The sequence below is a fragment of the Leptinotarsa decemlineata genome, unplaced genomic scaffold (assembly GCF_025532065.1).
Source record: "Leptinotarsa decemlineata unplaced genomic scaffold, Ldec_3_MD MMD2_tig00026358_RagTag_RagTag, whole genome shotgun sequence".
Taxonomy (NCBI): domain Eukaryota; kingdom Metazoa; phylum Arthropoda; class Insecta; order Coleoptera; family Chrysomelidae; genus Leptinotarsa; species Leptinotarsa decemlineata.
The window spans coordinates 407,467-433,971 of NW_027412703.1; the positions used below are offsets into that span (position 1 = coordinate 407,467).

The 26,505-nt window shown below is 36.1% G+C and overlaps 2 protein-coding genes across 2 annotated transcripts in view; one reads left to right on the forward strand and one right to left on the reverse strand.

Moving 5' to 3' along the window:
* The first annotated feature begins 12,169 nt into the window (after window positions 1–12,169).
* The window catches only part of LOC111516380 (putative inorganic phosphate cotransporter), a 45,338-nt gene continuing 31,002 nt past the window's right edge, over window positions 12,170–26,505 (forward strand). The window contains exons 1-2 of the mRNA XM_074184881.1: window positions 12,170–12,317; window positions 14,389–14,528. Coding sequence (XP_074040982.1) covers window positions 12,260–12,317; window positions 14,389–14,528 — 198 coding nt within the window. The 5' untranslated portion in view covers window positions 12,170–12,259. The remainder of the gene's footprint in view (window positions 12,318–14,388; window positions 14,529–26,505) is intronic.
* Window positions 12,613–14,137, reverse strand: LOC141486621 (uncharacterized). The gene is made up of 3 exons (XM_074184882.1): window positions 13,617–14,137; window positions 13,335–13,556; window positions 12,613–13,277 (listed from the first exon to the last, which is right to left on the reverse strand). The coding sequence occupies exons 1-3, from the start codon at window positions 13,785–13,787 to the stop codon at window positions 13,050–13,052; spliced, it is 621 nt and encodes a 206-aa protein (XP_074040983.1). The 5' UTR covers window positions 13,788–14,137; the 3' UTR covers window positions 12,613–13,049.

Consider the following 26,505-nt stretch of genomic DNA (forward strand, 5'->3'; position numbering starts at 1 on the left):
TAAGTCAGTCAACCAATTTCCAGGGCCGTAATTTAAAAGGGAATAACTCACACAATTGTAATCAAATATTACCGAAACATCCTGAAATATAAAATAAATATCGTCCAGATAATAAATCTTTTTGTGAGCAGAACGCATTTCTCTAATAGAGCGAAGATCTTTCCGTCGCCATGAGACTATATCTTCTCTTTCTATTAAGACAGATTTACGAGATCGTTTGGCATATATAAATTTTAAATCTTCTATTATTTTCCTGAACTTCTCTTTGCAAATTTTTGGAATGAGATCATTGTCCATTACCTTTGTCCTAATGGATTCGAGGGTTGGCGCTTTACTCTCAAAAAAGGAAGAATGAATGATATAGCGTACAACATTTTTCTGGTACTCGTCAAATTCAATTTTTTTCATACCACGACAATGTACTAGTGGAGCTTGCACAATCCCAGTCACCTTTTTTTCACGTACAATGCGTTCAATTGTCGACACGGATATTCCCGTTAAAAATGAACACTGGGCTACAGCTTCCACTATTTGGAGTGTATTTTTTAAATTTCCGTACACTCTATAGACAGTCTGTTTTTTTTCTAACGACATAAACTTCCGCTTTCTTTGTACATTACTTGGACCTGCTACGGCCACCATCTTAATACTATAAAAATAATAAAATTCAATCATATTATTTAGCCATTCGTCAGTTGTTTACTTACCTCAAAAACTATTTTAAAGTTGATGTATTTTGAGATTATTATTACCATCAAAGAAACATGGCGATTAGTGAATGAGTTTCAGGGCAAAACTCCCACTCTGGCAAAGAATGTCACCTTGGATGGCAACACTCTGAATTAATTCTATTGCTCCGTAGCAGAGAGACTGTCAAATAATATAGATAATGCACCAGATCCATTATTATTTATGAATGACATTAATATTGATGAAACATTTATTTTATATGAAACCAATCTAATAGAGCTGATAGATACAATAAAGCAGTTCAAAAATAAAACTTCTTGTGGCATCGATAACATATCGATAAGAATTTTTGAGAATATGCCAATCTTTACTCTAGAGTTACTAGTCAAACTTATTAATGACTCCTTTGCCAAGGAAACCTACCCACAATTCTTAAAAGCAAATGTTGTGATCCCCATTCACAAAGGGGGTGACACCTCAGATCCCTCAAACTTTCCACCCATCTCGCTTATTCCAACCCTTGGTAAAATTATAGAAAAATTGGTAAAAATTAGGTGGATGAATTTCATATCTGCCAACAAAATCTTAAATCCTCAACAATTTGGCTTTCAATCCAAAAAGAGTACAGGGGATGCAATTTTCCATCTGCTAAAAAGACTACTCTGAGTTGAACCTGAAAAAGAAATGCGCAGCAGTTTTCTGTGACTTGTCGAAAGCTTTCGATTATGTGAACCACGAAACTCCAACACTATGATTTCAGAAATCAAAGCCTCAACTGGATGAAATCATATCTGAGTCAAAGAACCCAAGTTGTGAGAACTGACACACTGTCAGATATTGTCCCTGTTAGACACGGAGTACCCCAAGGCTCGGTACTGGGGCCAGTATTGTTTTTGTTGTATTTCAATGATCTAGCTTATATTGATTCTAAGGGAACGTTCACAATTTTTGCAGATGATACAACCATCCTGCGGCATGACACTAATGAAGATGATCTTCAAAACAAAATAGCACAAGATATTCTTAATGTGAGAGAGTGGTGCAACTCCAATCTGCTATCCTTCAATATAGAAAAAAACAATCTGATATCATTCAATTGCAACTTGTCAGGCATTCCGATGTGTAATGATATTATATCAAACAAAAAACTAAATAAATTTCTTGAAATCAATCTGGACAGCAACCTCAATTTCAATAACCATATTAATTTGCTGAGCAAAAAAATGGCTTCGGGATGTTATGCTTTACGAACGGTGTCAAATGAATTGGGTATTGTAACTGCAAAAATTGTGTACCACGCTGTGGTTGAATCGCATCTAAGATATGGCATATCATTCTGGGGCACCTGCAACCAACAACACTTCAATACAGTCTTCATTCTCCAAAAGCGTGCCATCCGATATCTGCAAAGTTGGGCCTAGAGAGTCTTGTAAACCCTTGTTCAAGGAGCAAAAATTACTAACACTTTCTTCTTTGTTCATACTCGAAACTGTGTGCCTAGTACATAAGAACAAATCATCTTACGATGTTGTTGTTGGTTTCACTCGCCAAAGCGACAAATTAAGACTGCCTATTCCATCATCAAATTTGATTAAAAATTCATTGATCTATAATGCAGCTAAAATATATAACCATCTACCTACCAGCCTTAAAGATATCCAATCACCTTATCAGTTCAGGAAATGTGTAAAGCAAGTTCTCATTGACCATGTGTTTTATAGTGTTCGAAAGTACTTTGATGAAGATATGGATGGAATTCTGAAATAAAATTATTCCCTGTTCAAGCACTGCTTATGTTGATTTTAATAGCTCCTGCAATTTTGAAAACAGTGTCTGTTTATCTTATTTATTTATATATTTTATTTATTGACTTCCTTATTTACCTGTTAATGTCTGACTATTCGTTCATTTAGGATGTATATAAATATGTATGTGTGTAATATTTATGTGCGTTTATATATGCATTTTCATTTATTTATCTATAATTGTTTTAGCTGTTCACTAAAAATCGTAACCATATGTCAGTATGACACATACATTAAACCAATGTATATGTATAATGTATAGTTATTATAGTGAAACTCATTTATACATGATTAGCTTTGTCAACGAGTTTATACTTTGGACAATAAAGCATATTTGATTTGATTTGATTTATCCCAAATGACATGTTCGTGGTACCATGTATTAAAATTTCTCCCAGTTTGGCCTGTATATATGGCGGGGCATTCACCACATTCTATTCGATATATACCAGATCTCTTCCCTTTCTCTAATTTAGGTTTGGCATTGAATAATATGTTTCCTAAATTTCCGTTGGAAATGGAGGTTTTGAAAGGGGTATTGTGAAAGCCCTATGTATCATTGACCTAAATGCAGACAATTTCTGTGAAATCTGGTTAAACGAGTCAAAAGGTATTGTGCAATCTGTGAATGTGTTTTTTTCGGAAAATGTTAAAGTCGAGTTCATCATTGTTTTTGGATATTGTCAGATCTAAAAAATTTATCTCATTGTTCTCTTCTATCTTTACGGTGAATTTGATCTTATCGTGTAGACTATTGAGGAATTTCTCATTGCTTGAACTATACTCAATTTCCACAAGATCAGAACACAAATATGTTAGTATCAATTATGCTGGTAGAATCTCCGAGAATATTAAAAATTATCTCTCAAAATTCAATTTACAAACATCCTACACATCCAACGGAAATTTAGGAAACATATTATTTGATGCCAAACCTAAATTAGAGAAAGGGAAGAGATCTGGTATATATCGAATAGAATGTGGTGAATGCCCCGCCATATATACAGGCCAAACTGGGAGAAATTTTGATACAAGGTACCACGAACATGTCATTTCGGATAAACAATCATTAATGTACGAACATCTTCAAAATTCGAAACATAAAATAGATAAACATAATTTAAAGATCCTACACACATGCGAAAAAGGGAAAATGATGAATCTGTTGGAATCTATGGAAATAAACAGGTTAAAGAAAAATCCCAATTCTATTGTCCTCAACGAACAACTTGATTTAAATAATAGTCCTCTCCTGAACCTATAATACAGATCCCAAAAGCTAACATTATATTGGAAGCTTTGTTATGTTCATGGATTTTACAGGTATATGAAACGCAGGTACCGGGTATCAGGTATATCAATGCATTTATGATAGAATAAGCAACATAGGTATAAATTACTCAGATTTAAATGTAATCAGTTAGTTTTGAAAATGGTGTAATAGCCGAAACCGGTCAACAATAAAGAAATATAGAGGAAAATAGACAAAAATGTGTGTTTGTAGTGTATCCTCAATGTTTGAAGTGTACAATGTATTTCTCATTTGGCGCAAGTTATCATTGAGAAAGTTTATTGGTCTTTTGGTTTTGTCCCATTTACGCGATCAGCGTAATCTATTCATAAATAATTCAAGATTTCTAGATTTTATTTATAGGTCATCATTTTTACAGTTTATATATATACAGTTTTATTATCCTCAGTGTGCATGGACCACATGACACCGAAGTACAACTTTAACACAAACTTCACGACCAAAATCATAAATCGTGAAGATTGGAAGACCATTAGTCATCCCGAAAACATGTTTGGAAAAAAACACCTGGTATACAGATGGATCGAAGACCAAATATGGGACGGGAGCTGGAATATACCGAGCGGATAGAAATCTAAACTAGAGCTATCCGCTAGGACTATACGCATCCGTCTTTTAGGCGGATGTGTATGCTATCTTGCAGTGTGCAAGGCTTATTAAATTGAGACCTCAAAGAAATGAGCGGATCAATATTTTTACAGACAGCAAGAGCGCACCAGGGGCTCTGACAAACCCGAAGGTGACGTCAAAACTGGTCTGGGAATGCCAAGAAGAACTGATTGAACTTGCAAACAGGAAAAAATTAATTTTGTAGTGGGTGCCAGGGCATTCAGGAATCACAGGTAATGATAAAGCTGATGAATGCATTTCATTAGTTCGGACTTCCATTGTCTACTATATAAAATGATTTGAAATCCCTGAAACAAGTAAAAAAGAATAATTAAAAAAGGATAGCTGAAGATAACAATTATATTAAGCAAACAATAAACCTGAAATGAAATGATAGTGAAATAACCTACAAGTAAAAATATAATAATTGAATAAATAAAAATTCAAGGGATGAAAAAAGAAAATAATAAAATAGTGTAGAGATTCCAAGTCACGCTAGTTCACGACGTTTCGATTGTTGGTATCTACAATCGTCTTCGGGTGATGACTGGACTGATTCCTCCGAGAGATGACTTATTTATAGGTCATTGAAATACTTTACTTTCTCTGCTTTCCATTTTCCGCTTCACTGATTCCGTGAGAGATGACCGTTTTGGCGGAAGTTGGTCATTTTTCGTTTGATGATGGGTATCCATATGTTTCGTATTTCTACGCTGGCCTGGCTGAATACGTTGTTGGACAACATGTATGCGGCTTCCTTAAATTTTCTCCTGAACCAATGTTCCTCTCTGTGCAAGATCTCAGCTTGGGACCACTCGATGTTGTGTTGATGGGTCCAAACATGGTCTGCTATTCCTGATTTGCTGGTTTCTCCTCGCTGTGTGTGCTTCTTGTGCTCGGCAATGCGAACATTCAATGGCCTCTTAGTTTCACCAATATAGGATTTTCCGCACTCACAGGGTATCCGGTAAATGCAATTCTTGGAATCGCAGTCCGCGTTTGGGGGCCTTGTTTTCGTGAGGCTGCTACGGATAGTGTTACCGGATCTGAAACAGGTTCTGATGTTGTACTTGGAACCAATTCTTCTTATCCTCTCCGATAATCCTCTGCTGTACGGAAGTGCAAGCACTGGTTGTGACGGCTTCTCTTCCTTGCGAGGCTCCTGCTGTCTTTTAGCCAAAGTCTTCTCTACCATCGCTTTGGAGTATCCATTCCGCTGAAGATCATTTTTGATGATATCTAGTTCCTTCTCGAGACCTTCCTTTGTATTACAAAGCCCAAAAGCACGGTCTAATAGAGTCTTGATGATTCCTCTTTTTGTCGATTGATGGTGGTTGGATTTGTGGTTCAGATACTGTCTCGTATGAGTGGGTTTTCGGTATACAGATGTTTTCCACTTAGTGTCGGTCTTCTTCACCAAAACGTCTAAGAACGGTAATTCGTTGTGGATTTCCTTCTCCATTGTGAAAGTGATGGAAGGTCTCACGCTGTTGATGTGTTTCAGGAAGGCGTCTAGTTCAGTATTCCCATGGTTCCATATTATGAAGGTGTCGTCAACATATCTCAACCAGACTCGAGGTTTCTTCTGGGCTTCTCCAATGGCCAGAGTTTCGAACCACTCCATATATATGTTGGCTATGACTGGTGAAAGTGGCGATCCCATTGGCAGTCCCTCATCTTGTGTAAAGAATTCTTCCTTTAGTTGGAAATAACAGTTTCGTACACAGCATCCTAGTAATTCCATAATTACTTCTATAGGTAAATTCGTTCTCTCTTTCAGGTTCCCGTCTTCGGATAGCTTTCTCTGTATGATTTGGAGTGCTTCTTCGACCGGAACGTTGGTGTAAAGGCTTTCCACGTCGAAACTAATTAGTTGATCTTCCTGTGTAACCTCAATTGACCCTAGTTGTTCGACAAAATGCCTTGAATTCTTCACAAAAGACGATGTTTTTCCTTGTAATGGTTGTATTAAGGGAAGTAAAAATCTAGACAAGTTTTGAGTAGCCGAATCTCTGGAGCTGATGATCGGTCTAAGCGGAACGTCCTTCTTGTGGATTTTGGGTAGACCATACAAGTGAGGGGGCTTACTGTGGTGCGGTGTTAGCCATGATCTTTCCTTGTCCGAAAAATAAACTTGGTGTTTTTTCAAAATCTGGTACAATTTCCTTTCGATTGATGCAGTGGGGTCCCGTACGATCTTTGTGTATCGTCCCTTCTGCAGAACCTCTTCGATCTTCTGTTCGTAGAGAACGGTATCCATTACCACAGTAGCGTTTCCTTTATCTGCAGGTAGGATCTTGATGGTGTTGTCTCTACGTAGGCTGTTCAGAGCTCTACGTTCTTCCTTGTTGATGTTAGATGTTGGAACTGGTTCTCGATCCAACTGTTCTCTAATTTTCCATCTGAACTCTTCTGCCTCGGTCTGGTCAATAAGGGAACTGGTGGATTCCACTGCAGTAATTATCTCCAAAGTGGGCACAGATGTTGGCGTAATGGCAAAATTTAGGCCTTTCCTCAACAAGGATTCCTCTATTCCCGTGAGCGGGCGGGAACTCATGACTATGGTCAAGCTTACAAAGGAAGAAACCCACCTCAGTTTTCTGTGCAGAGCCAGAGACAATAACATCATCCCCAAAGGTTTTCTGCTGAAATCGCCAATCCCAGGAGAGAGAGCTAAACGCATATTGGAACGCGCCAGCCGAGCACTGATAAGGTCTCAAATCACCGTTGGAAGAGGTCAACTTTGCTGCAGGATGCCACAGAACGATTCGAAGAAATAAGAAGAGAGATATTGGAAGATGATCATGGACCAATCTTTGCCAAGATTGAAAGCACGTGCTTGAAGATCCGCCAAGACATGGAGAATACCCACAACAGAAAGTGGGAGAAGTTAGTGAGGAAACAATGCCCAAATACAGACAACGTCATCAACATGAGTTCCCGCCCGCTCACGGGAATAGAGGAATCCTTGTTGAGGAAAGGCCTAAATTTTGCCATTACGCCAACATCTGTGCCCACTTTGGAGATAATTCAGTCCAGAGACTTTCATCGTTCTTCCTCGAATATTACGGAAGATACGGGTGTGTTTCCATGAAAAGTGAGGCACATTGTATACATACATTCCGATAAATTAATTTACAGAATTGATGAACATTGAGAATGATGAAGAGCTTGCTGAACATCGTTTATGTTTAGCCGAATTAATCGAGAAGTTCGGTATTGAACATAATGAATGTTTTGATTAATTTTTTGAATGCATTGGGATTGGAATCGTTTAACTGACAGAAGATTGAGTAATTTTGGACCGTGATAGAAAATACATCTCTGTGTGTGACTTTTATTGAATGTTGGTATGTTTATGGAAGAGCTAGTAACGAATCTTGTTTGTTTTTCTTTGTTTGTTGATTGAAGTGTAAATTTGTTTGTGTACACCCAAGTTAAACATTGGTGGATATAGAGTTCTCTCGTTTTCAGAAACTGCGTTTCCTTATACAGATATTCGGTAGAGTATAGTTTAGATTTTTTGAATAATATTTTCAAGATTGTATTTTGAGATATTTGGAGGGTACTGAGAGAATTGTTAAATGTACCACCCCAGGCAGCAATACAGTATCTTATTACAGATTCTGCTAAAGACTGGTATATGGTGATAACATTTTTGTATTCCAGAATATTTCTCAATTCATAGAATATTTTTGTTAAAAGTCTGAGCCATTTTACAACACAGCTTATGTGGTCATCCCACCTCATATGCCGATCCACAATAACTCCCAGATACTTAATCATTTTCCTTCTTTCTATAACAGCACAATTGCAAGTTAGTACAGTCTCTGTCATGTATATGGATTATGTTATTTCCAGGTTGATCGTTCTGTAATAGGGTAAATGTAATAAATTTAATTTTTTTCACATTCTGACTCAGAAGGTTGTGATAAAGCCATATCTGGATATCTTTCAGTCCCTGTTCTGATTTTTTAAATGCCTCCTTCCAATTACTACCTGTGAATATAAGTGCTGTATCGTCCGCATATGATATGAGATGATCTCCAAAATTGTTGATGGCACAGATACTATTGATGTAAACAAGAAATAGGGACCTGAAACTGTTCCCTGTTGTACTCCTGTTTTAACTTTCATTGCTTCACTCAGGCTGTTATAAACTTTGACCTTTTGCGTCCTATGTGATAGATAGTCTTTCATAATATTGTATGTTGGGCCACGTATACCATACCCATATAATTTTTTTAATAGCATGTTGTGATCAACGGTGTCGAATGTCCTAGCTACGTCTACAAATATAGTCCATTCAATGCTTCGATTATTTTTTGTACAAAATCTAGTACTGCTTTATCGGTATTGGAGTTGCTAATGAAACCGAACTGTCTGTCTGTTAATATTTTTTTTTTGCATTGAGGTAATTTACAAGTCTACTTTTTAAGGATTGTTCAAATATTTTAGCAAAATTATTGATAACCGATATTGGTCTATAGTTTCCAATGTTATCACGCTTACTTGTTTTTTTATATGGGGTAACGATTGACTCTTTAAATTGGTGTGGTAGTTTACCATTTTTATATATCAAATTCATCATGTGATTTAATGGAGATTATTATTATTATTACATATAAATAAAGGCTGAGGACAAAGTCCTATGTACGCCTAAAAACGAAGGATATCAACAAGTCAATACAATGCATGCAAAAAGAAAAGAAAAATAATTAATATATGCATAGAGCCGATTAAGCAAATAAGCAAATGTCTATTTTGTTTTTGAAACTGTTCACTGAGTCGGAATTCATAACATCGTTGGGTAAGTTATTCCATGTTTCGAAAATACGATTCACCAAAAAATATTGTCTCTGCCTCGTTGTGAATTTCTCCTTTTTTAATTTGAGTGTGTGACCACGTAACCGCGAATCATTGTTGAAAACAAAAAGTTCTTTCTGATTAGCATAGTTATACTTAGTTATACGGAAAGATATGATGAGGTCCCCACGGAGTCGACGTTGGTCAAAAGCTAGCAGTCGTGCCATCCTCAGTCTTTCAGGATAGGTCGGACGCACTTCACCAAAAGTCATACTTGTGGCTCGACGCTGCACATTTTCCAACTAGTCCCTATCACGCACCAGAACAGGACACCACACTGGACCTGCATACTCCATGATTGGACGAATGTAGGTTTCGTAGAGTTTTATGGAACTCGAATATGATAGATGGAGGAACGTTTTGCAGATGAGGTAAATCACGGCGTTTGCATGTGGATATTATATGTTCGGACCAAGTTAAGTCGGTATTAATAGTCACTCCCAAGTCTACATGTGAGGACACTATACGTAACGACTGGCCGCTTATTGTGTACGTATGGAGTGGATTGTTCTTTCCTTGATGAAGTACGACGCATTTGTCGACGTTAAAAGGAAGAAGCCACGCCTCGAACCACTGACTAATCGAGTTGAGGTCTTCTTGAAGGGAATGATGTTCGACTAAGGCATTTAGATACAGTTTAGTATCATCGGCATAAAACGACTTGCTGGACTTGATGTGAAGAGCAAGATCACTTGCATAAACAACGAAGAGGAGTGGGCCAAGAACAGATCCCTGGGGAACTCCACTTGTGACTTGTCTGTGCGAAGAAAAAGAGTGACCCAATTTGACCGAGAAAGTTCTATCTGTCATGTAATTTTCAATCCATAGGTTCAGTTGGCCTCGAATACCGTGTCAAATTTGTGCATTAGCCTCCTCACTGGGACTCTGTCGAAAGCCTTGGCAAAGTCAAGATAAACGATCTGTCGGTATTTTCCTATCATAAGCTATCGTCCAATCGTTCATGCATTGTAGTAGATTGCTGGTGGTTGATCTACCTTTGACGAAACCATGTTGTTCTGGTGGTATGATTGCGTTTTTTGTTAAAAATTCTGACATATCTTCTACGATGATGGATTCCATTGCTTTGGAAGGTACAGATAAAAGACTAATGGGCCTGTAGTTAATTATCACGTAGTCGTTCTGCTATAATTTTTGGTAATTGGTCATCTCGAGGCTCGACCGTGAAGGAGTTTGTGAAAGAATCGGCCAAAATCTCTGATGATTCGATGTCTGTAGAACACAAGGAACCATCAGGTTTTCGTAGGAGTGGAATGCTTACTTCGGTGTTCAGGTTAGATCGTATGAACTTGTTCAGTTTTTTATTGTTTTCAGAGTCTACAATAGATTCTTCGAACTCACGTATTGTTGATACCAAGTGTTTTGAGAAATTTCGATGAGCTTGGTAATCTTCTGTGGCTTTTGATCTTTTGTATCTTTTACAGAGTCTTTTTTTGTGATGTATAAGAGACATTATTTCGGCATTTATCCATGGTTTGAGAGGATTTTTCCGGCATATTTTTTTGCGAGAGTTCTTATCAGCAGAGGCAGTTACGGTCGAGTAGAATTTTTCCCAGAGAATATTGACGTCATCACATGCGTTAAACAGTTGTGTCTAATCGATGGTAGAAAGTTCCTCGGATAACTGATCAAAAGCGATTATTTTGAAAACTTCAACGAATAAATGAATATTCTTGATGAGTTTCGAGGAAAAGCCATCAGGACCAGATGAACAGTTGGTTTTTAGCTTGAATATAATTTCAATCAGCTCATTTTGTGTTACTGGTTTCAGAAGCATGGATTCTTGTTGAGGAAATTGAGGAAATGATCAGGTAAGTTTTCAGTTTTTTTAAATGTTTTCTGCCATTTCAGTTCCAATATTAGTGAAGTAATTGTTAAAACTATTAGGATTATCTTTTTTATCAGAGATTGGTTTTCCGATTTGATTTTTGAACGTTATATACCAACTTTTGTTTTTATTAAATTCATGTAAATTCATGGAAATTTGAAAACCAAAATTCCTTTGAGAGCTAAAAAAAATGGAATAGAATGAGGTATGTATATACTGGGTGTTCCATTTTAAAAAATAATTTTGGTTGGCCACGCTCGATTGAATCACCCAGTATGCGAGAAAATAATTTTGAAAGATAGTATTTATCGATATGACTGCGAAAAAAAATTCGGAGGCTGAAATTTGGTATGTAGGATTATTTTATGTGGTAGATGTGCAATAAGAGAGAATTGTTGAATATTCCAACTGGGGTGCTCCCCAGGAAGAAAAGGAACTCGTTTACATATGAAAATTATTTTTTATCAGTGTTTTTCCGTACTATTACATTTTCGGAGGCTGAAATTTTGTATGCAGGTTTATTTTATATTGTAGATGTGCAATAAGAAAGGATTTTTCAATTCTCCAACTGGAGATTCCCCCTGAGGGGGGCGTTCATTTTTATCACTGTTTCAACATACCGGTAGATATATTTTCGAAGGCTGAAATTTTGTATGTAGGTTCGTTTTATATTGCAAATGTGCAATAAGAGAGGATTTTCAAATATTACAACTGGGGCTCCAGCCGAGGGGGGAGAAAGGGGCGTCTGTGAAATAAAATTATCTTCTCATCACTGTGTCTTAATGTCCTTGAATTTCCGATAAGTGAATTTATATTTAGTATCATCATTGCACCCGCGGGGAGCCAGGGCAGGTCGTTGGTTATTCGTATTATCATAATCTATCTTCATTCATCATTTGATAATGAATCTCAAGAGAGAAGTATGTTGTGTGACGAATGAAAATGATATAATCAAGAAATGATTTTGACTATTTTTTAATTTGTTGATCATGGTTAGATAAAATTCAATACCAGTGCTAATTTGTTGATAGGATTAAATATTCATTCTAATGATATCATATCTTCAAGTAGGTATTATATTGAAGACTCTATTGTTCATATTGTCACAGTACCTTCGTTCATCATTCGATAATGAACCTCAGGAAAGTAGTGTGTTGTGTGACGAGTGAAAATGATGGAACTGAAAAAGGTATTTTACTATTTTTTATGAATCAACAAATACGTTTTTTCAAAACAACAATATCACGTGATTTCTGAAGCGTTAAGTATCGTTGTGTTTGTGGCATGTTCATCACATTACCAAAGGGGTCATCCAAAATTCCCTTACTTCCCGTTGGGAAGTTGTTAGTGCATTTATTTCTGACCGGGATATTATAAGCTTATATCGTCATAGTTACGCTATCAATAAAGAGGGTCATAACTCCCTTGGGACATTATAGATTTTATAATTCCCTCTACCTTTCACAATTAAAAATAAATAGAAATGAAAACTGAACCATATTTTATTTATTCACGTCATTACAAATAATAAATGTACAATTTTGAAATGTTCCCTGAAAATTACTTCCGCCACTGGAAACAATTTCTTCTTTTGTATGGCTGGAGCTTCTGTTCACTACAGTCGAGGTACCTGCCTCTTCTGATGACAAAGTAGACAACATACGTGCCGTTTTATTTCTCAATTCGATGCTATCCTCCAAATACCCCTCCGCCACCGTGGAACTTTTCCAACCTCCGTGTCTTTTTAAGTTAGTCATAGTTGCTCCTGCATTGGCTAGAGCTGTAGCAGAAGTGCGACGAAGGCAATGTCCCGTATAGGAAGATGAGTTTGGCAATCCTAAATACATTGCGATTTTGCTGGGGATTTTCCCAAACATGTTTTTTCCAATTGGCTGAGATATACATCTATTTTGTCGGAAGCTCAAAAAAATCGTTCAATACCTTTAGGACGCAAAGACATATAAAGTCTTAATAAAGGCAAAGCGGAGAACTCTTTTTCATCCACAACTGTAAATTTCTTCGATACACCAGTTTTACTTTTCGGTACGTTCACTACCATAACGGAATCCCGGTCCTCTATATCCGATATCTTCATATTCAAAAGTTCCTGACTTCTGCATCCTCCAAAATAACCCATAATCAAAACAACCTATAACAAAAAAAAGGAAATAAATACACACAAAAAGGAAAATAAGAAAAAAATTACCTTATGCAATAAATGAATATCATTAGAAGCGTCCTTTAGGAATCTGATAACATCTTTAGGAGATAAAACAGCAGACTTTTTCGGCTTATAACTCTTACTCTTCCGTTTCAAAAAAGCCTGTAGTTCATTGAACTTGGTGATATCTCGTTTCTCATATATAGTCACCATCGATTTTAGCATTGACCATTTAGTCCATAAAGAATTCGGACTATACGTTTCTGACTGAAACGAATAAACACAATTACTACCAAATCTACCGAAAAACATTGAAAAATTCCTTACCAGTTCTTGAAAATATGCCAGAAATACAGTTTCAGTGACATCTTTTGGCATAACATTTTTCCGTGTCAGCCAGTCCAGATATATCTTGTATTCTTTTTGGTATACGGCTTCACTTTTCGATGGAATTATTGATTCTCTTGCTTGTTCAGCTTTTTTCAAAATATCCTCCATTATATTTGGGGTAGAAAACACGTTTTCACCGCAAACACAGCTTGATAACAAAGTTCTGTTTATAAACAAGTAACATAGCAACAACCTAGCAACAAGAAAACTCTACTATAATCAACGGTACCTGATTCAAATATACCGGGAAGGTAATGAATTGGTACATTTTTCCGTTTCAAAAATGAACAAAATTTTATTGAAATCGGTCAGAAATAAAATTATCTATGTACCACGGGAATTAATGAGCCTTAATAACCTCAGGCAATTGCTGTCCCTCGGGCCAGAGGCCCTCGGGACGCAAACTTTGCCATCGGTAATTAAGGCCCTCCTAATTCCCTTGATACATAAATAACTATTTCATAACTACCAAAATATAGGAATGTAGGCTGGCGTCAATGTTTTGATTGGTTTCTGGATTTTGCCGTGGTCTTCTATGGTTATATACAATCACAGTAAACTTTATTGTGATTGTTTGACATTTTCAGTCAGACTCAGAAAAATGTTTACATGGTACCAGCTTTACACAAAAGGGAAAGAAGATGGGAATGATGATGATCGCCCTGGACGCGATTTGTCAGCATTTACTAATGACTATATTTTGTTTCAGGTCCACTTTTTGGCTGTCGGCATGTACAAGTGATATTCTACTTTTTACTCTTTACAATTTCTTATTGTATGAGGTCAACCCTTTCAATTGCAATCGTGGCAATGAACGATAACTCAACCTCAGTTAATGTTGACATCGAGGTGGGTAGGAAATATCTGCCTATTAACTATTCAATTAATAATGAACTTATCATAATTCTCCTCATCGGGCGAAATTTGAATGGAAGGCTATTTCGAGACTAAGATTATTCTGTGTGAATTCGACCAGAAATGTAATTGTTCAATGTAATCCAATAAGTGTGCAAAACATTGGATTTATTTTGTTCGTTGCTAAATCGAAATTTTAATATTGCCAAAAGTTATATACGTACTCGATTGGCATATAAGATGCACTCAATGGTTTTAATTCGGACAGCCGATATCATAGCCGTAAACAAATCTAAAGAAATTAACTTTAACAGTTCAAGCCAGTCTCGAATATACCTATACAGTAGGTTGAATGGACTGACGCCTATCAGAAAACAATTACTCCCCTGGCCAATACCACGAAGAGCGTTGGATTATATCCGACAGGTGTCAATGCAGGAATCTTCAGAGAAAATTTCCTGCATATGTAATTGGCAATACAACCGAAAGAGTCGACCTTCAATTTTGGAACGGGCACACTTGCAGACCGGTTTCGGGCTCATTAGCCACTCGTTAGTGTAAGATAGTGGCCATCATCGACCTAAAGTCAATGATATTCCATAATTGAAAATCGGAATTGTTTCAGAGTATTTCATTCCTCTTCCTAAGTTGGAGCGAACAACAAAATGTCACTCCATCTAGTGAATGAGGTTCTAACCAACTGCATATCCGAAATTTGCCCGATTCCTCTGAATAAGGAAGTGGACTATGCTTGAAGACTGGCAGTAAACAAATCTGAAGAAATGAACTTTAAACGTTCAAGTCAGTCTCGGATATACCTACACAGTAGGTTGTGCAAGTGTGCCCGTTCCAAAATTGTAGGTCAACTCTTTCAGTTGTATTGTCAATTGCATGTACAGGAAATTTTCTGTGAAGATTCCTGCACTGACGCCTGTCGGATATAATCGAACTCCCTTCGTGGTATTAGCCAGGGGAGTGGTTGTTTTCTGATAGGCGTCAGTCCATTCAACCTACTGTGTAGGTATACTCAAGACTTGAACACTTAGGGTTCATTTCTTCAGATTTGCACAATCATATTGCTTAGGCATAACTTCTCTCGAACTGGGGAATATATGTATGTTTGTTGCTAAGATATTTACTCTAATGATAATTTATATCCAAACAACTGTCAATAGTAGCTTTGTTTTTCGAATAAAACAGTTCAAAAATATAGCAAGTAGAATGGTTCTTAGGTAACTGAAAAAATACAAAACAAATCATAAAAAGTGATGAGCAGAAGTGTCAAATTTATAACAGTTGGTGTTAGTATACAGGCTGATTCACGGTGGATGGCACATTAGACGTTTCTGGTGAACCAGACAACGGATCACTTTGAAAATTTAATGGAGGGTATATTCGGACATTCTCTAGCCAACTAAAATATTTTCGACAATGCGGTGTTGCCGCTTCTATTAGAAAGCAGTAGCAACTTTGATTTTTCAAAAGGAACACTCTGTATATAATATTATTTTTGGAATCTCTAACAATTGCCTGACAACTTTTCTTGATATTTTCCTATACCTATCTGTTACCGTTTTCGAAATAAAAATTAATTTCAATTTTTTTCTTCGAAAATCATGACTTCTAAAAATGCCGATATCTTTTAGTTAAGAAGTATTATGATATCGAAATTTGGTTTGGAGTTAGGTGATACTTGGACACTTCCCACACGTCAGCCTAATCTCCGTTAATTCAATACAGGGTGGTGAAAAAATACAGTTTTTTCGTTTGCTTGAAAAAGTTGCTGAAATTTGATTATTTTAAATGGAATACCCTGTATATTATTGGAAATTCGGAAAGCTGCTGAAATTTGCTTTCTTTCTATGTAATCATATCTATACCTAACTAGTCAAGTTTCAGACTTATGAACATTTATTTGTGAAAATGTCCCTTCAGAATGGTATTTCCATTCGGTATTTGGTAAGCAGGCCATGATTACTATTTGACAGTAGCGTTGTGACATTCTCCTAATAATATCGATATTTTCGTCACTTCAGAAGTTGCAAATACCTTCAAAACGATGGAACAAAACTATTCAAACGAAGTTCTTATGAATTTGTTTATTATTTTTGGACAGTGTGACAAAATTATCAGCAGAACATGTAGAAAGTTCAATGAAATGTATCCGAATCTACCGCCAATGAACCTCAAGAAATTTATACGAATTCAGAACAATTTCAATGCATTTGGATCACTTTTTTTTCACTATTGGGTTGCAGCAATTGATAAATAAGTGAACTCTTTATAACTATTCTCAAGCTTTCGAGTAACTCAAACTCATCGTGAGGGGTACTAGAAAATACAAATTACAAATGTTTGATAATAGAATATAATATAAATGTAAATGTACAAATTTTCGTCTAATCTTCAACCTCAGTGAATCAAAGTGAATTATGATTGGTTCAATATTGTGTTTAATACGGTTGTTTACGTCCCACATTTTTTGCTCTTCTCTTAAAACATGCTGCATGCATTTTTTCCAGTCTTCTGCAGAAACAGTTCGAATAGCTTCTTGTAGGTGATGTTGCACGTCCACTAATTTAAATGTTCTGTTTTCTCGTGCCACATATCCTTTTACTTGCGCCCAGATCAATTATATTGGGTTTAATTCGCTGTGGTATGGTGGTAATCTTAAAACTGTAATTCCACGACTTAACGCCATTTCATCCACTGCGAATTTTTTATATTTGTCTGTGTGTAATTTTGTTAGCTGAAGTAGTTCTGCCTTTAAACTATCTTTGTTATATTGGATGTTCTTATTAATTAACCATTCTTGAATTGCTGCTTTTTTCCATGATTGTTTCGGTAATGGTTCTAAATGGCGACTATGGTATGGGCATTGTCCATGACGATGACAGACCCAGGTTCCACAAGTTGAATGATGCCTTCAAACCATTTTTCAAACACCTCCGCATTCATCTCTTCATGATAGTCGCCTGTTTTCTTAGATTTAAATATTAATTCACCATTTGGTAAAAATCCACTGTCGCTTCCTATATGCGTAATTATCAGACGACTACCTTTTCCAGATGGCTGTTTTAACCCAACTGACAAACCTTCAATAAAGGCTTGTCGTGCACTTGTTATATTACCATCCTGCCATACTTTTTTGACCGTATGTCCTTGGTTAACCCATGTCTCGTCCATGAAGTACAATTTTTTTTTTTGAGCTTCCGAAATTCGTCAATTTTTCTTAGATAGTTTCTTCTCCATGCTATTATTGTTTGACGTTCAATGAGAATGCTTTTCCTGTCAGCTTTTCCGTACGTAAATTTCATTTCGTGTACAAGTTTCCTAAAAGTTTCTTTACCCATTTTTGGGACCAATTCATGATTGCTAAGGGCCTCCAGAACTGTTTGTAGTGTGGGCAGCTCATTTCTGAAAAAGAAACTGTGAATAGTTCTGCGTATACTGGTTTTGACTTCTTCATCAACTGTGATTTTTTTTCGTACGCTACTAGTTTTTGGCGTTTGTACGTCCCCATGAATTTCTGCTTCTCTTAGTATTTTGTAAATCGATGATTTTGGTACACCGGTATAATCAGAGCACATATCAACTAATTTATCTTTTGTAATTGTGGAACTTAATGATGTAGAAATGCCCGGTTGGTTATTCGGAGGTACACACGTAGAATTACAGCACATATGCACAAAGTCATCTTTTGGTGGTTGATGATCTCTTTCAAGACAGTGAAATACTCGCAGTACAATTCGTTTTTCTCTTACTGACCGAGACTCCGACCGTTTCACCTTTTTCGACGTGGAAGGCCCGACCATGTCTCCCATTTTTTGAGTAGTTTGAGAACGGTGTAGAAATATAATTATGTAACGCTTAAACACTTATTAGCACTATTATTTTCACCAATTGTTATCACAACACGTCGATTGCTGACTAACTTAACTGTAAAACGTACAATTCACGCTGTATAATTCACAAACCAATGATACGCTCATGGTTGCAAGTACATTAGTGAGGACTGCAACGATGAGATGGAAGTTACGGTAAAGTGACAAAGACAGAAATATCGTTGCGTACAGCGTTGCCACTAGTTGTAATAAATATCTAACACTATACAGAAAGTAATGAATTTTAACTGATCAGTAATCAGGAAATGTATAAGTATTACTCATTACAAGCTCATTACTGATTTTTGTCATAAATAATACCTTTTAATCGTACCAGTATTGTGTATTATCTATAATTTGCCACAACCTACAACTCTACTGCTTACTATATTTTGATTCTGCTATAAACTTGTTGGATTCAAAATGTATGTTTTTATCATTCCCTCTGTATATAGATTTTTTGTTTATTTTATGTGATGTCTGATAATATTTTTAGTTAAATCAAGTTTGTTAGTAGAAAGAAGATGTTGATGACAGTTGTCAAATAAATAGAATTTAAAATACGTCAGTAAGACTTTATTTGATAATAAAATTATATCCATCCCATATTTAAAATAGTGGCGACCGTGACAGGACTAAATTATTGACGATGGATATTATGCAGAAAGAAAGAGAGCAGCTGCGAAGACATTTTCGCAATACTAGCAGCGACCTAGATGTAGCCTTGAGTACGAAGCAAACTAGTAAGGCACAAATACTATCACTCTTGAGACAATTGGAAGACAAGAGTGATAGAATATTCACTATTGATGAGAACTTCAAGGAGCAGTTATTTTCCGGAAAGTTTAACGATGCCGAAGTTCAACAAGAGTTCGACGAAATGGAGTTTTATAGAGCTGAAGTAATCAAATATAAATCTGAATGCGAAATCCGATTGGCAGATAACCAAATGCGAGCAGATTGTGGAACCAGTTCACAAATTTCTTACGGTGAAAAAATCAATCGAAAATTCAGATTGCCAAAGTTAGAACTGATCAAATTCGACGGAAATGTGAAAAGCTGGATCGGGTTCTGGGGACAGTTTAAAAAGATAGACCAGGATGAAGACATCGATTTAGAAGACAAGTTTCAGTATTTGGTGCAGGCAATGGAACAAGGATCACCAGCACGGGAACTTGTGGAAAGTTTTCCTCCATCCGGCGCAAACTACAAAAAAGCACTTGACCAGTTGAAAGTACGGTTCGCTAGAGACGAATTTCTGATTGAGGTTTATGTGAGAGAGTTGCTGAACCTAGTTCTTCACCAGGTAAACAAAAATAAGTCAGGTATGTCATTATCATCTTTATACGATAGATTGGAGACTCAATTACGAGCGTTGGAGTCATTAGGTGTGACAACTGAAAAGTATGCTGCAATGCTTTTCCCATTGGTTGAATCCGCACTTCCGAGTGAGTTACTCAAGATTTGGGAAAGACATCGTAGTTCGAAGGTGAAAATACATACTAAAAATGAAAAAGATAATTTTGCTTCTGATAACTATCTCACAATGTTGTTAGATTTCTTGAGAACCGAGGTGGAATCAGAAGAAAGAATAAATTTGGCAAAAACAAGTTTTGGAATTGAAAAGGAGCAGCCGAAACATAATAGTAAGGGAAAACGTTTACTGCAAGGTGAGCCTGAACTCTATTCTGCTGCAGCATTGTATACAGTTAATACAAAAGATTCCTTCAAAGGTAAGAAACCTAACTGTATATTTTGTAATAATAGTACCCATGCAAGTCAAGATTGTTTTGCTGCACAAAAACTTTCTTTGGAAGAGAGAAAAGCAAAAGTTGTGGAAAAGAAAGGTTGCTTTTCTTGTTTGAGAACCAATCATATCAGCAAAAATTGCAAAGCGTTTATAAGATGTTTAATGTGCGCACGGAAACATTTTCCAATAATGTGTTGTGATTTAGATTCGAAGAAGGTTCAACCAGATGAAAATTCCGAACAAAAATTGGAAAATGTTTTGACAAGTAATTTTTCAACTGACACACTCTTACAAACTGTCATTGTCAAAGTGACAAATAATCATAAACATAAACTTGTCAGGGTTTTGCTGGATTCCGGTTCTCAAAGATCATATGTTTCATCGAAATGTGCAAAAGATTTGAATTTTAAGCCATCAGGAAAGGAAAATATTATACAAGGTGTTTTTGGTGGTTTTCAGTCATCTCCTAATCTCCATAATATATACGATATCGCAATAAGTAATATTAAAGATGAGTTCTCTTGCAAATTATCAGTATTGGAACAGAAAAAGATATGTAATTATATACCTAGATTGCAAGATTTAGCTGTTATAGGCTATTTGAAGAATAAAAACATTATTTTAAGTGATATTGGTATAAATAATCCTCCACAAGAAATTGAATTGTTGCTAGGGGCAGATATTTTTGGAAATTTAATAACAGGGCATATTGAAACTTTGAATAATGGACTTGTTGCCATAGAAACGTATCTTGGATGGACTATAATGGGACAACAAGTCCATAACACAAGTAACAATCCTATTTTTTCCGGTTTTACTGATTTTTCTATTGCTGACTTGTGGGAATTAGATGTTTTGGGTATAAAAGAGCCCGCAAATACCACACCAAAAGAAATTATTGATTTTAAAACGGAAAAGTATTTTAAAGAAACGGTTTTGCAGACAGATGATGGTAGATATCAAGTAAATCTTCCTTGGAAAGAAGGTCATCCAAAACTTTCTAACAATAAAGAAATAGCTGAAGCAAGATTATTGTCTTCAACAAAAAAGTTAATCAGTTTAGGAAAATTTGAAGACTATAGTAAGGTTTTTGCAGAATGGGAATCATTAGGTATTATAGAAGAAGTTAGGGGAGATTCAATTAATATGCCAAGTCACTATTTACCTCATCGTGCCGTTATTAAAGAAAATAGTATTACTACTAAAATTAGGCCAGTATTCGACGCATCAACAAAGGATAATAACGGAAATTCACTAAATACGTGTTTAGAAAAAGATCCTAATCTGTTAGAATTGATCCCTTCATTGTTGATAAAATTCAGAATAGGACTAATAGGAGTTACATCTGATATAGAAAAAGCATTTTTGCAAATTGGTGTTAATCCCAATGAAAGGGACAATTTGAGGTTTCTTTGGTGGGTAGATGAATCAAAAACCGAAAAGAAAATCTTTAGACACTGTCGAGTGGTTTTTGGTTTGCGACCTAGCCCTTTCTTATTAGGTGCAACTATCAGTCATCATTTAGATAGGGCACCAATTCATTTGAAAAACACTGCTGATAAATTGAAAACATCATTTTACGTTGACACCTGTGTCACCAGTGTCAATAATATTGAAGAATTGGACACTTTTATTAATCAATCAGAAGAGTTAATGTCGATTGGAAAATTCAACCTCACACAATGGGTATATAATTCATCGGATAATTTTGCTGGCGATTTTTCCAATGAAAGAAACGTGTCTGTTTTAGGTATTTCATGGGATTCCAAAAGAGATATTCTACATTGTGATTTATCCAGTCTCATTAATTTGAATATTACACCTAAAACGAAACGAGGTTTATTGTCAATAGCTCAAAAGATCTTTGATCCCATTGGTTTCACATGTCCAGTAACGTTGATTCCGAAACTGTTATTACAGTTAACATGGACACTAAAAATTGGTTGGGATGAAGAATTACCTAGTGACATAATCGATAAATTTGAAGAGTGGATGAAACAATTACATTTCCTTAATGTATGTAAAATCCCTAGATCGCTTAATAATTTAAATCATTTCATTCAGGAAAATGTTTCTATTCATGTATTTTGCGATGCCAGCAAAGCGGCATATGCATCTTGTGTATTTTTAAGAACAGAAACAGATAAGGAAGTCGTTCTACAACTCATTCAGGCTAAATCTAGAATAGCACCAAAAAACACCACAATACCAAGACTTGAGTTATTAAGTACAGTCATTGGAGTAAGATTATGTCAATCCATTAAGAGAGTGGAAGAGATGAAACACTTGAAAACATTTTATTGGAGTGATTCCATGGTAGCCCTAACATGGATAAAAACCAAAGGGTCCTGGAATACATTTGTGGGGAATCGCGTGAAAGAAATAAATTCGTGCAGTAGTATTGATGATTGGTATCATGTACCAGGGGACCTAAATCCGGCAGATATTGCATCACGAGGATGCACTGCGAATATACTGATTAAATTAAAGTGGTGGGAAGGTCCTCAGTGGTTAAAACAGAGTCCAGAAAATTGGCCCCATACAGAAATAATTTGTTCAACGGAGGATATAAATATTGAACAGAGAAAAACGACTTCTGTTAACTTCGCACAAAATGAAGATTTTTCCAGACATTTCGGATACTTCTCCAAATATACGAAAATTGTGAGAATGATGGGTTATATTTTGAGATTTTATAATAACTGTTCAAAGAAAAATCAAATAAGAACCGGTGAATTAACTTTCGATGAAAAGGAAATGGCAGAACTTCGTATTTTAAAACTTATACAGAGAGAAAGTTTTGGTTTGGATAAAAAGTCGATTGGAAATCTTCATTTGATGATAGACAAAAACAATATTATACGTGTACAAACTAAACTTATACTAGGTGATGATAGTAATGATTTCAAGTATCCTGTTGTTTTACCATATAAACATGATATTGTTAGAAAATTGATCGAGGAACAACATAAAATACATCTTCACGCAGGGACTCAAACACTTCTTGGAATACTTCGTGAAAGATTTTGGATACTGAAAGGAAGAAAATTTGTTAAAGAAGTGATAGAAAAATGTGTTCAGTGCAAACGATTCAGAAGTAAATGCATAAATACGCCTTTTGCTCCACTACCGAAAGATAGGATAAACAATGTGTCCGCTTTTGAGATAACGGGAGTAGATTTAGCTGGACCATTGTACTTGAAAGGGGGAGACAAGTCCTGGATCGTACTGTTTACCTGTGCAGTATATCGAGCAGTGCATCTGGAACTGGTGAAATCTCTATCAACAGACGCGTTTTTATCATCACTGAGGCGATTTATAGTGAGAAGAGGAAGAGTTTCAGTTATATATTCTGACAACGGAACAAATTTTATTGGAGCAAAAAACTACTTGAAGAAGATAGACTGGAATGAAGTTATGGACTACTCTACAGTTAGAAAAATCAAATGGCATCAGAATCCTCCAACAGTTGCTTGGTGGGGCGGTTGGTGGGAACGCATGGTCAGATTAATTAAGGAATCACTTCGTAGAAACTTAGGGAAAGCAACTTCAACTTATGAAGAATTGATGACGACTTTATGCGATTGTGAAGCCATAATTAATGCAAGGCCTTTAACTTATATTTCGGAAGAAGATAATTTAAAACCGCTCAGCCCTTCTATGTTTATTTCGGATATATCTACCAGTGAAACTCCAGATTTCGATATCATAGACAGACATCATTTAGTGAAACGACATAGATACCTGCAAAAGATAAGAGATGGACTCCGAAGCCGATTCAGAAAGGAATATCTAGCGGAACTCGTACATACTGGTAAAAGAAAAATAGGTAGTTTAAAAATTGGAGATGTTGTTCTTGTCAGCAGCGACAATGTAAAGCGAATAAACTGGCCTATAGGAAAAGTATTGGAAATTTATCCTGGAAAAGATGACGTACCCAGGGTAGCGAAAATAAAAGTGAACAGTGGGGAACTTATTCGACCGTTTCAGCGTTTACATCCTTTAGAAGTGACGACGGAAGAGGACAGTAACAATTTTCTTCAAATTGAAAAGAAAATGAATGCAGTCAAAGGTGAAACTGATGAGGACTACATAACAGAAGAGCAAGGCATCAAAAAGAAAACTGAAGAGATAGTCACAAGAAGGGGGCGAAAAGTCAGAGCTCCGCATCGTTATGGTTTCGAGTGAAATTTATAATGTGATTTTGAAATTTCTCTTTTGTTTTTTATTTCAATTTCAAAATGGGGGAGAATGTTGGATTCAAAATGTATGTTTTTATCATTCCCTCTGTATATAGATTTTTTGTTTATTTTATGTGATGTCTGATAATATTTTTAGTTAAATCAAGTTTGTTAGTAGAAAGAAGATGTTGATGACAGTTGTCAAATAAATAGAATTTAAAATACGTCAGTAAGACTTTATTTGATAATAAAATTATATCCATCCCATATTTAAAGTAAAATTTAGATATGACAACGCGCTTTACTCTCAATCATTATTGGTTTTACTATAAGAAACAATTCTCTGGCTACTACGGAATCATTAGGCATCGCACAAGTTTGGCTGTGGAACTTGAAGAAGTTGGCCGGGTAATTAATCCCATCCGCCTCTGATTTTGTCTCCTGGTCTGTAGTATTCGAATAAATATATAACTTGAGTAAAGCGTAGGTTCCCGGATTGGTTTCAATTTCTACTCTATCAAGAACTAAGCATTTCCTTGGCCTAAGTGATGTCCTATAGGAGTGGAACCTAATACGATTATTCAACTAACCCTGGTTCTTCACCATAAGGTTAGTTGAGTCGAGCCACACAGAGTGACCCTAAACATTCTTTGAATGACTGAGGTATTTGAACCCTACCCAAGTCAGGTAGGAGTACACCATGAACAGTGGTACTGATGTCTGATGACTTTCATGCCGCCAATTCCAAAGTCAGTTTAGACCCCGTTTGTCCTTCCTGACATAAGCACACTATAAGGGTCAGATGTAAATCTCTTTATTTGAACCCTAATTATATCAACCTTTGTTGTATATACAGTCATACAAAACGTCTGAGAAAATTAGAGACCTGTGGAATACGCGGGAAAGATTACAACATTTTTGAAAGCATTTATGTGACTGAGAACAGAGAGTCAATATCGATGGAATTATGAGTTATCCCAAAACTGTTTCTTATGGTGTTCCGCAAGGTACGGTTCTAGGACCAATTCTGTTCACAATACAGGGTGTAACTGAATAAGTTTAAAATATTTGAGGAGGTGATTCCTCATCGAAAAAAAGATAGGATATTTCATAAAAAGAAATTTTATCGGAGCATCCCTTGTTAAGATACAACCCCTTAAAGGGGGTACATAAAATTTGTATAACAATTTTTTTCACAAGCACTAAAATAGTTGAAATATTGAAATCAACCTAACGTTTTGTACTACCAAAAAGACACTTAGCCAGTAATTTATTTGGTTTACCCCATGGTTGTAAGGGGTGGAATACGCAACCCCTAAATTTCATTTCCAATGTAACTTTTTGTCTTATTATTTTTTTATCATTTAAAAATTTATTTTCGATAGCCTGTTTCATTCTAAACAAAAAATGACTCTTGGGTTTTTTGTCCAAAATAAACCAGTTCGCAGCAAAAAATTATTTTACGAACAGAGATACATCGTCATAAATGCGAACTGGATTTATTGTTATTTTGTAGTTAGTACCTGCATTAAACGATTAAAGGGTAATAAACAAATCTAATTTATAAATAACAAAACACACACAACATGTAGAAATCTAAGTAAATGTTCAATATGTCTACCTTCATACATTACGCATGTGTCTAGACGTCGGCGCATTGAGCCACGTATTCGCTCAAATATTCCCGAAGTCTCTCTGATTACCCTGCACGCATCGATGATGCGGTTTCTTGAGTCCTCCACATCGCGTACAGGAGTACGATAAACCAAATGCTGTAAATGGCCCCAAATAGAGAAATCGAGAGGATTGAAATCCGGGGATCGAGCGGGCCAGTTCTGTGGTCGTCCTCGACTTATCCACTGATTTGCATATGTTTCAGTCAAATGCTGACGTGCTACTTGACTAAAATGGGCGGGAGCCCCATCATGCATAAAAAACATATCCCTTCTGACGCCCAAAAGAACTTTCTCCAGCAGTACTGGATACACTTATCTTAAAAATTGAACGTATGCCTCACCTTTCAATCGAGGAGGTAGAAAATGAGGCACAGTTAAATCATCCCCAATAACTCCGAGCCACAGGTTAAGAGAAAACTGTTCTTGATGGTTATGTTTCGACAATAGCGTAAGGATTTTCATCAGCCGATATGTGGTGAT

Coding starts and splice junctions, on each gene's coding strand:
- LOC141486621 (XM_074184882.1), bottom strand. CDS start 13,787: ATGGAGGATATTTTGAAAAAAGCTGAACAAGCAAGAGAATCAATAATT. Junction 13,557..13,616: donor TGGCATATTTTCAAGAACTG/GTAAGGAATTTT, acceptor TATTCGTTTCAG/TCAGAAACGTATAGTCCGAA. Junction 13,278..13,334: donor ATATTCATTTATTGCATAAG/GTAATTTTTTTC, acceptor TTTTTGTTATAG/GTTGTTTTGATTATGGGTTA.